We start from the raw sequence: 11,788 nt of genomic DNA, 5'->3' as shown, positions 1-11,788 counted from the left end.
GAGCAACTCTGTCCAACAGAAATATAACATGGTCCACATAAAATTTTCTAGTAGCTACATTTTACAAAGTAAGAAGTTAACAGGTGAAACTACTTTGAATAATGTTATTGAGCCCAATATATCAAAATATTATAATTTAAACGTAACCAATGTAAAGAAACCAATGAGAGATTATCATATTTCTTTTTCTAAGTCTTTGAAATCCTGTGTGTGTTTACACTTAAAGGACATCTCAATTTGAATGGTAAATTTTCATTGGAACTACTGGATCTGAATTTAGATTTCATAAAATTTACAGCTGAAAAAGTAGATTCACACATTCAAGTTGTTCAAATATACTTAAAAGTTTTTTAGGAACTGAACTATCAGTTTTTAGACTTAAATTTAAAGTTAAATATAATTAAAAACTGAACTCCTTGATTAGACTAACATTTCAAGTGATCGATAGCCACAAGTCGCTAACAGGCAGCATAAAATATTAAGATGGTGGCTAATGCAATGGAGACATTTTAACAATGCTTATTCTTCCAATCCATGAGCATGGAATGCTTTTCCATCTTTTTGTGTCTTCTTCAATTTCTTTCACGAATGTTCTGTAGTTCCTTGAGTACAGATCTTTTACCTCTTTGGTTAGGTTTATTACCGGGTATCTTATGGTTCTTGGTGCTATAGTAAATGGAATCGATTCTCTAATTTCCCTTTCTATATTTTCACAGTTAGTGTAAAAGAAAGCAACTGATTTCTATACACTGATTTTATATTCTGCCACATTACTGAATTGCTATATGAGTTCCAGTAGTTTGGGGGTGGAGTCTTTTGGGTTTTCCATATAAAATATCATGTCATCTGCCAAGAGAGAGTTTGTTAAAATGTCTATATTGCCTAGAGCAATCTATACTTTCAATGCCACCCCTGTCAAAATTCCACCGGCATTTTTCTAAGAGCTGGAACAAACAATCCTAAAATTTGTATAGAACCAGATGAGACCCCGAATTGCTAAGGAAATGTTGAAAAAGAAAAACAAAACTGGGGTCATCACATTGCCTGATTTCAAGCTTTACTACAAAGCTGTGATCACCAAGACAGCCAGTAGAACAGAGTAGAGAGCCCAGATATGGACCCTCAACTCTATGGTCAATTAATCTTCAACAAAGCAGGAAAAAATATACAGTGGAAAAAAAGACAGTCTCTTCAATAAGTGGTGCTGGGAAAACTGGACAACTAGGAGAATGAAACTCGACCCATTCTCTTACACCATACACAAAGATAAACTTGAAATGGATAAAAGACCTCAACATGAGGCATGAATCAATCAAAGTCCTAGAGGAGAACATAGGCAGTAACCTCTTCCACATCAGCCACAGCAACTTCTTTCAAGACATGTCTCCAGGGCGCCTGGGTGGCTCAGAGGGTTAAGCCTCTGCCTTCGGCTCAGGTCATGATCTCAGGGTCCTGGGATCGAGTCCCGCATCGGGCTCTCTGCTCAGTAGGGAGTCTGCTTCCTCCTCTCTCTCTCTCTCTGCCTGCCTCTCTGCCTACTTGTGCTCTCTGTCTGTCAAATAAATAAATAAAATCTTTAAAAAAAAAAAAAAAGACATGTCTCCAAAAGCAAAGGAAACAAAAGAGAAAATGAACTTTTGGGACTTCATCAAGACCAAAAGCTTCTGCATAGCAAAGGAAACAGTCAACGAGGAAGCAACCCACGGAATGGGAGCAGATATTGGCAAATAACGCTACAGACAAAGGGCTGATATCCAAGATCTATAAAGAACTCCTCAGACTCAATACACACAAGATATAATCACGTCAAAAAATGGGCAGAAGACAATGAACAGACACTTCTCCAAAAAAGACATACAAATGGCTAACCGACACGTGAAAAAATGTTCATCATCATTAGCAATCAGGGAGATTCAAATCAAAACCACATCGAGGGCACCTGGGTGGCTCAGTGGGTTAAGCCTCTGCCTTCAGCTCAGGTCATGGTCTTAGGGTTCTGGGATCGAGGCCTGCATCCGGCTCTCTGCTCAGCCGGGAGCCTGCTTACCCACCCCCCACCCCTCAACCTGCCTCTCTGCTTACTTGTGATCTCTCTGTCAAATAAATAAAATCTTAAAAAAAAAAAAAACTGAGATACCACCTCACACCAGTTAGAAGAGCCAAAATTAACAAGACAGTAAACAACACGTGTTAGAGAAGATGTAGAGAAAGGGGAACCTTCTTACACTGTTGGTGGGAATGCAAGTTGGTGCAGCCACTCTGGAAAACAGTGTGGAGATTCCTTAAGAAATTAAAAATAGAGCTACCCTATGACCCTGCAATTGCACTACTGGGTATTTACCCCAAAGATACAGATGTAGTGAAAGGAAGGGCCATCTGTACCCCAATTTTCATTAGCAGCAATGGCCACAGTCACCAAACTGTGGAAAGAGCCAAGATGCTCTTCAATAGACAAATAGATAAGGAAGATGTGGTCCATATATACAATGGAGTATTATGCTTCCATCAGAAAGGATGAATACCCAACTTTTGTATCAACATGGATGGGACTGGAGGAGATTATGCTGAGTGAAATAAGTCAATTAGAGAGTCAATTATCATATGGTTTCACTTACTTGTGGAGCATAAGGAATAACCTGGAATAACCTCGAGGACATGGGGAGATGGAGAGGAGAAGTGAGTTAGGGGAAATCAGAGGGGGAGAAAAACCATGAGAGACTGTGGACTCTGAGAAACAAACAGGGTTTTGTGGTAGGGGAAGCGTGAGCCTGGTGGTGGGTATTAAGGAGGGCCCGTATTGCATAGAGCAACAGATGTGGTGCATAAACAATGAATCTTGGAACACTGAAAAAAAATAAAATAAAAGTAAATAAATGAATGCAATGGAGTATAATTTTTTTTTTAAGCAGGGCAAAAGAGATACAAGGTTTTAGAAAGGACAGAAGATTATATGAAACCCAGGGTGGTCTCCAATAATACCATAGTTGAGAAGTACCTGAAGGAACCAAGCAAGTCAGTCATGCTATTTCAGGCATAAGGAACCGCAAGGCCCTGAAGCAGAAGCATGTCTGGGACAGCCAAGATACAGCAGTGAGACTGGAGTAGCTCCTGTAGTAGGAACAAAAAGAAAGTGGGGGCACCCGGGTGGCTCAGTCTGTTAGGCATCCCTGCAGCTCAGGTCATGGAGCCTGGGCATCAGGCTCTCTGTTCAGCGGGGAGCTTGTTTTTCCCTCTCCCTCTGCCTGCCCCCATTGCTTGGCCTGTGCACTCTTTCTCTCTCTGTATGTCAAATAAAGAAAATCTTAAAAAAAAATAAATAAATAATCGCCAAGGCCAGAGAGATTGTTGGGGAGAGGGGGAGGTGTGAGGACTTTGGCCTTTGCTCAGAGCACAGGGCTGATGTAATTTGTTTTGAAAGATTACTCTTGCTCCTATGTTGAAGGGTCAGGAGCTGAAACAGAAGACCAGTAGAAGGTTCCTGAAGTATAATCCTGACGAGAAAAGGCGGCTTGAACAAGAGTGGTAGTAGAAATTCAAGTGGTAAGAAGTGGTAAGACTCTGATTATATTTTGAAAGTAGAGTCAACAGCATTTGCTGATTGACTGGATATAGGGTATGAGAGAAAGAGAAACAGAGTTGTGATTTTCCTTTATTTCTAACAGCCATATACTATCTCTGTTGAACAATTTTACATGTACTTCTCTTTTGACCTAGTGATTCCACTTCTAGGAATTTATCTCAGTGATATACTTGCATATATGCATAAATAAATAAGCATGTATAAGGTTATTTCTGTTTCAGAAGAATGAATCAAGACTATGAGTACTCATATGCATTATAAAAATAAGGGCTAAAAAAAACCTTGTATGCTATGTGTTTTTTAAGAAAAAAGAAAAAAAAAAGTTTGCAGGGCACCGAGGTGGATCAATCAGTTGAGGGTCCGTGTCTTGATTCCACTCAGGTCATGATTTCAGGTCCTGAGATCAGCTCCAAGTCAGACTCCACCTTTTCTGTACTACGTCCCCTGAGTGCACATGCGTGTACATGCAAGCTTGCGCGTGCACTCTCACTCTCTCAAATAAAGAAATAAATCTTAAGGGGCGCCTGGGTGGCTCAGTGGGTTAAGCCACTGCCTTCGGCTCAGGTCATGATCTCAGGGTCCTGGGATCGAGTCCCGCATCGGGCTCTCTGCTCAGCGGGGAGCCTGCTTCCCTCTCTCTCTCTCTGCCTGCCTCTCCGTCTACTTGTGATTTCTCTCTGTCAAATAAATAAATAAAATCTTAAAAAAAAAAAAAAAAAAAAAAAGAAATAAATCTTAAAAAAAAAAAAAAGTGTGCATCAGCACAGAATGTCTGTGGAAGAACACATAAATCAGCAACAGCGGTAGCGTTGGGAAAGAGAAATGGGAACCGGAGAGACCGGAATGAAAAGGTTATACTTTTCAACGTATAACCTTAAATAAACTTGATTTTTAATAATACACATATTTTTCTATTAAAAATCTTAAAACTAATGAAAGTAATACTAACTACAGAAATTTAGTTTATATACAAAGGTATAAGGAAGACAGAAAAGTCATCCATAAAACCACCAATTAGAAATAATCATTATTAAAATGAGTCTAGCATTCCAGTTTTCTTCAGTATACATACACATTTGTAAATATGTATTTAAGACAGCATTCTTACTTCTCCCTAGTAATATATTACAGGCTTGGTTCCAAATCAATAAATACAGATATGCATAATTTTTAGACTTCCCATCAAAAAGATTAATTTCAATTTCCATTCTCACTGGAAGTATAAAAGAATTTATACTTTTATAAAAAGTATTACCCACATTACCCACACTAGCTATTAGCATTAATTTTTTAAAAACCTTCACTACTGTGATAAAATACTTTACTTTTGATTTAATTTGCATGTTTTGATTCCTAAGCTGGTTGTTTATTGACAATTTTCTTTTTTTTTCTTTTGTTAATCCTCTGTTCATGTCCTTTAAAATTTTCCCAGTTGGATGTTCAAGTCCTTCTTAACAGTTCATAATCTCATTAATATTAACAGTTTGTCATATATATTTAAAAAATACTTACTCCCAGAAGGCTATCATTTAACTTTTTATGGATTCTGCTACTGCCCTTTGCACATTTATATTTGTGATATAAAATTAAAACAGGAACTTAGATCTCAAAGCACTCATCTAAATCCTTCGTATAGCTAAGGAAACTGAGGTGCTAGAAACTAAATAGTTATTTCTATTATAGTTATTTATATTTCTATTATAGTTATTTAGTTAATGAGCCAAAATGAACTCAAGAGTCTACAATTCTCAGCTTAGCCTCTACCACATAGGAGGTAATCTAAAAACTTGATCTTTTCTTTGATTAGTTCCAGGTTACATGATCAGAAGGGAAAAATGTTTAATTTATACTAAGGAACTGTGTGCACTGAAATATAAAAATAGTCACTGATCCCAGATCCCAAAACAGTGGATAAATACTCCCATATTCTAAAAAGAAACACAGGACACCCCCTAGGACTCGCTAACAGCTGGCCAAAACTGTTTCTGGAACTCTGGCTATTACCCAGGGCCACTCTAGAGAAGAGGGTAAGGCGATAGAAAGAGAGTATTTCCGTTTGAGAATTTTCATCCCAGTTGGGAATGTAATGTAGTGCGGAATGCTTGGGGGGTGGGGGGGTATGATGCTTCTCATCACCAGTGAAGCAAGTGGCAAAAGAATCTCTTGGAGAGCTTAAGGTGCTCATTTCACAGGAAGATGCCTACTGACCTGCAGAAACTTACAGGCCCACCCCATACTGCTTCTAAAGTAAGGGTATAAAAGATTCTTAGCAAAACTTGATGTGCATGTGTCTCCAACGGTTTGGAAACATTTGTGATTAAGTTTCAAGCTAGGCGTTATAGTCTTATAGCAGAGCAAGGATAACTACATTGGATATGAGCTGTACTTCCATCGAAAAAAGGAGGGAGGGGGAGCCTCTGCTGAGCATAAAGTAGACATCCCAAGTAGGCAAGCTAGAAGGACTAAAACAGGATCCAGCCTAAGAAGGCTGCCTGATATGAGCACAGAAAGCCCCAGGGCACAAGATCAAGTGTGAAATAATAGAATACATATATTTTTATCTGCTCCTGTTCCTGGCAGAGAGCTCCTAAAACCCTTGGAATTTCCTGGGTGACAGGAACAACTTTCTTCTAATGAAATAACTCTTGGTGGGCTCCTGGATGGGAACTGGTCAACCAGAGAGACCAAGACATGATTAGAAGTTTGAAACTTTCTGTCCCACTCTCCATTCCCCAAAGAGGGGCTGGAAATGGATGTTAATGATTGGCAGTGACTATGCAATGAGGCCTCCATTAAAAATCCCCAAAGTATGGGTTCTACTAACTTCTAGGTTGGCGAACACACAGAGGTGCTAGGAGAGTGGTGTTCGGAGAGCAAGCTTTGGAAGGTCCACACCCATTCCCACATACCGTATGTATCTCTTCCATCTAGGTGTTCATCTGTATTCGTTATCACATCCTTTCATAGTGAGTAAAACAGTAAGCACACCGTTCCCTAAGTTCTATGAGTCACTCTTGCAGATTAACTGAACCCAAGGAGGGTATCATGGCCATCCCAATTTATAACCAGTCAGCAGCAGCACAGGTGACAACCTGGGACTTGCAAATGGCATCTGAAATGGGGGACAGTCTTATGGGACTGAGCCCTTAACTTATGAACTGTGACAATAACCGCGGGTAGATACTGTCAGATTAAGTACTAGGATACCCAGCTGGAGTCACAGAGCATCACCTGGTATGGTGGGAAAACCCACCTTAATATGTGGGAAAACCCACATATTAAGTTTCAGGAGTGTTTGAGTGTGGCAGTAGTGTGAGTAGTAAAGGCATGACACAGGAGAAAAAAGAGTCCAGGACATACACTTAGGGCACAATCATCTATATATCCTAGCCTTTAGGAAAACAAAAATTTTTTAAAGGTAAAATTGGAAAATGACTCAAATGTTCACCAAGTGCTAAATGAGTAAACAAATTGTATATCCATACATAGAAAACTACTTAGCAATAAAAAGGAACATACCATTGATACAGGCAAGAGTAAGAATGAATTTCAAAGCATTATATTCTAGGGAAAGAAGCCGGACACAAGACCACATACTATGATTCCAAATTCATAAAAATCTGGAAAAGGTAAAACAATAGTGAAAAAAAGGTCACTGGTTGCCTGGGGCTGAGAAAAGAGACAAAAGTGGGGCATGAGGGTCCCTTTTAGGGTGATGGAGATGTTTTAAGACTGTGGCATTGGTTACATAATTATAACATCTGTCAAAATTCATCAAAGTGTAAGCTTATACTTTAAAAAAGAGAGAGAAGTCTAATTTTATATCCTGAGGCTTTTAAAAGCAAGATAACTCAAGAAAATTGGAAAGCGCCTATTTAAAAAAATCCTGACTCCCCCCTCCAAAATCATTACTGATGGATTAAAAAAATCAAAGTACCTTAAGAAATATGAATTACTATGTTCTCAGCTTGCCTATTAACTCAAATGAAAAAACCTAACAAGTACAGAATAAAAAAGGGCACATAACAAGAAAAAAATGATTGCAAAAGGAACATCAAGAAAGCAATGGTAAGGGGCGCCTGGGTGGCTCAGTGGGTTAAAGCCTCGGCCTTTGGCTCAGGTCGTGATCCCAGAGTCCTGGGATGGAGCCCCACATCGGGCTCTCTCTGCTCAGCGGGAAGCCTGCTTCCCCACTCTCTCTCTGCCTGTCTCTCTGCCTACTTGTCATCTCTGTCTGCCAAATAAATAAATAAAATCTTAAAAAAAAAAAAAAAAGAAAGCAATGGTAATTAAAATTTAAAAGTACAGACAACTAGATCTGATACCAAATAATAAATTGGTGTTAACATGAGGTAAATTTTCTAATGGTACCTTACAAAGTTCTATTGGCCCACTTCTGTTCAGTATTTCTCCAAATAAGAATAAAGATACACAAAGTATGCTTATTTACTCTATATATGATATAACCAGAACAATGGTTCTATAAAAGATTCGATACACTGATAAGACGAGCTGTATTTAACAGTAAATTCCACAAGGATGAACATGAAGATGATAAGAATCAAGTACGAAGATACAGATGAGGAAATCTGAGCCCAAAGCATTTCATATAATAGCCAAGATTGATCAAGCACTTTGAGCACTGCTCAAAGCAACTTACATATATTCATTCATTCATTCATTCAACAAGTTACATACTGAACACCTACTACATGCCATTCAGTGGCATGTATCTATTCACATAGATATATTAGTGAAAAAAACAGACATAAAGCTTATACTGTAGTGCTGGAAGACAGACAAAAACCAAAATGAATAATACAGTAAATGAAATGGGTAAAAATAAAAGAGAAAAGCTAATAGGGATCTTGTGGATACATCTGATTACTAAATAGGGTGGTCAGAAAAGGCCTCACTGTGAAGGCAACTTTTGAACAGACTCAAACAGATGAGGTAATGAATCCTATAGATATCTGCAGGAAGATTTTCGGAGCAGTATGTGCAAAGCTTCTGAGGTAAAGTGTATCTACCATGAAAAGTATGAATACTGCTGCTAGGGCAGAGTAGAACAGAAAATGGAGACAGTCAGAAAAGCAACAGAGTGGGAAAAGGTGAAGACAGTGAAGAGCCCTTCAAAACATCAAGATTCTCTGGATTTTACTCTGAGTGATTTGGGAAGCTACTGCAGAGTTTTGAGCAGCGGTGTAGCATGATTGGACTTACTTTTAAACGGACTCATCTGATCACTTCCAGAAAGATCTAGAAGGGGAAGCAACTTTGTTGATGGAGGTATGAGTGTGAAAGAGAGGTTGCTAACAGATAATTCAAGATTTCTAACTTCAGCAACTAAAAAAGAATTTCCATTAACTGAGATGAGGAAGACAGAAGGAAGAACAGATTTAAAAGCAAGGATCCAGAGATTTTAGTTTTGAGATATCTATTAATTACCCAAAAGGAAATACTGTGCATGCCTTAGGGTAAGCCTAAGGTTCCAGAAATCTACATAGGCTAGATACACAAATGCTGAAGGTCATCAGAGTACAGGAAGAATGTAAAACTACAAGACTCAAAGAGATCACTAAGGGAGTAAAGGCAGAAGAGAAAAGTCCACAAACTGAGCACTAGGGCCACCCAATAAAAAAGGTGATCAGAAAGACGAGAAGGAACTGTCACTTATCAGGTGTTCACATATTTAGTCCTCATTGATATTCTATAAATTATTATTCCTATTTTATAGTTGAGGTAGCCGCAATTGGCTGGAGAATTCATAGCTAAAAAGTGCAGAATCAGGGTTCAATCCTAGGCAATCTGGCCAAAGCCTTCTGATGCATTATCTTTAAAGGACCTGGGTTTTTAAAGCACTTCATACTCTGCATAAAACACTATATCACTGTCCAAAAAGCTAATGGAATCTCAGGCTACATAAGGAAATGGATGATGTCAAAACAAAAGGAGATATGACTCTAAGTATATTTAGACTTTTTAGACCTGCATTGTATTCGGGTTGTCACACTTTATAAACATTTAGTAGGTGCTCAATAAAGGTTAGTTACCATTACTATCATCACCATCATCATCATTACAGATGCACACCCGAGCTGTACCTCAGATCTCTGCAAGTGGCCATGAGTAATATCATCCTGTTTTCCCACACTGAGCAACCCAGCATTAACTGAGTAAGTATCTTCTCTTAAATCCAAATACTAGTTTTTACATAGTTGTTATCAGCCATCAACCCAGTTAGTTATTCTAAGAACAAGAGAAAAAAACTACATATATCTTAATCATCTTTGGACACATGGCACAAAGTTTGTAACTGTATCATTTTCAAGCAACAATTTCAAAAACAATAAACTAATACTGTTTCACAGTAGAAGAAACACATCTAGTCACATTTGAGCTTTCCTTGTCCACACTAGCACTACTCAACAACTTTCCGTGATGATGGAAATGTTCTGTGAAAATGCTCTGTATCTGCGCTGTCCATTAGGGCACACACAGACCTCAGGTGCTCCTAAGCACTTGAAATGCTGCTAGTACAACTGAGGAATTGGATTTATTAATTTAATTTAAATAGCCACATATAACTAATGGCTACCATATAAGGCAACAGGGTTCTGAATTAAGATCTACATTAAGACCCAGCTTTGCAGGGCAATACATCCACGAATATTTGAAGATATAAAATTAATAATAAAGATAAAACCACGTACAAAAGTACAGAGTTTAGGTGAGCACAAAACACTGACACGCTTAGCAATTAATGACCCTTTTCTTCCACCCACCCCCTTTGCCTTTTCTAGGGTTACTGAAAGTGTCATATCCTTGTAAAAAAAAACAAAAAAAAAAATTTTTTTTTTTTTTTTAAGTCACTGCCAGCGTTTTCGGAACACTGCGCGCTAATCTGAGAGCCATCCCGTCTCCTAATACACATGCACGCGCGCGCACCTCGGAGAAACCAAGTTAGAGCACGAACACACGGATGTGCCTGCCTCATTTGTTCGGTCTCAAAATCCCCCCCACCCCCGCCCAAGCCCGGACGAACAGCTGGCTCTTCCGAGGTCGGTCGTAACCCTCCAAGGACACCTGCCCTCCGGGGCTCCAAAAGCAGGGGGTCAGGGGCGTGGCAGGGGCGGGTTTGGATTTCGTGGAGTAACTCAAGAGCCACGCTGGGAGCGCATGTGTGGGTGTGTTCAGGGGAGGCGAGGAACCCGGCACTAGTGCACGGGAGACACTGAGGGAATTCGCATATGCACACGGGGAGGGAACAGGTGTCCAGGCAGGCCCCAGGTTACCTGCACATCCCCGGGGAAGTAGAGAACGTGATGCTGGCGCGCTGGCTGCGGCTCCTCCTTCGCCCGCTCCCCAGACAGGGCGCGCCGTTCCGGTCCCTCCCCCGCCGTCTCCGCCGCCAGCAGGAGCAGCTCGTTGCTGCGCTGCGGGTCAGCCCCCGGCACCGCGGCCAGCTGCAGGCACTGCGGCCGGCGCCCCTCCGCCGAGGAGGAGCACCGCGCGCCGCCGCCGCCGCCGCCGCCGCCGCCCAGGTTCATGGTGTCGGCCTGCGAGCGGGACGCGGCGATTCCGAGGCTGAGCTGCGGCAGGAGGAGCAGCAGCGGCGGCGGCGACCGCAGGAGCCTGAACTCCCACATGGGTCGCTGCCGCGAGAGCGGTTCGGGGGTGAGGGGAGGTCCCGAAGGAGGGACTTGGGCAGGCCGCCCAACGGTCCGCGGGAGCGGCCAGGGCGGGACGCGGCGCCGGGGCGACGACGGCGTCAGAGGCCGGCGTCCGCGCGCAGCGTGCGTAAGGGCGGGCGGGGGTGTACGAGAAATTGGACTCGGCTCCCCGGGCCGGGGGCGGGGGGGGCGTGGCCCCAGGAAGGACGTTTGTGATTGGTGGGTTCCGTGCGCGGGAAGTTCGAGCGGAAGTCGGGCGCGGAGCTGGAGGAGAGCCGAGAAAGAGGGAACGCACTAGGGACTCCGGACGGAGGGCGGCAGTGGTGGCGTGAGCACCGCAGCAGGAGCGGCCCGGAGGCCGTCGTCCAAGGACTGGGTAGAGTTTTGAGTCCACTGTGCTCCCGTTTCTGTAGGCTCACCTTTCTGGTGAGACTTTTTATAGTTCTTTGAGCCCTAAATGAAGGGAAGCTTCCTTGTCTCACAAGCTCGAGTTTTCTTTGTGGATACAGAGGATTTCTAGGTTCATGGGGATTTG

At 41.6% G+C, this 11,788-nt stretch overlaps 1 protein-coding gene and 1 long non-coding RNA gene across 2 annotated transcripts in view; one reads left to right on the top strand and one right to left on the bottom strand.

Annotated features, from left to right (window-relative positions):
• The window catches only part of C3H2orf69 (chromosome 3 C2orf69 homolog), a 16,081-nt gene extending 4,743 nt beyond the window's left edge, over positions 1-11,338 (bottom strand). Inside the window, exon 1 of the mRNA XM_059393139.1 lies at positions 10,876-11,338. Within this exon, the coding sequence (XP_059249122.1) occupies positions 10,876-11,229 (354 nt within the window). The 5' untranslated portion in view covers positions 11,230-11,338. The remainder of the gene's footprint in view (positions 1-10,875) is intronic.
• Positions 3,401-10,866, top strand: LOC132013429 (uncharacterized). The gene is made up of 3 exons (XR_009403004.1): positions 3,401-3,550; positions 9,666-9,756; positions 10,450-10,866. It is a non-coding gene; the product is annotated as an uncharacterized LOC132013429 (long non-coding RNA).
• Positions 11,339-11,788: the final 450 nt, after the last annotated feature.

This window comes from Mustela nigripes, chromosome 3 (assembly GCF_022355385.1).
Source record: "Mustela nigripes isolate SB6536 chromosome 3, MUSNIG.SB6536, whole genome shotgun sequence".
NCBI lineage: Eukaryota > Metazoa > Chordata > Mammalia > Carnivora > Mustelidae > Mustela > Mustela nigripes.
This window is presented reverse-complemented; position numbering and strand designations above follow the sequence as displayed.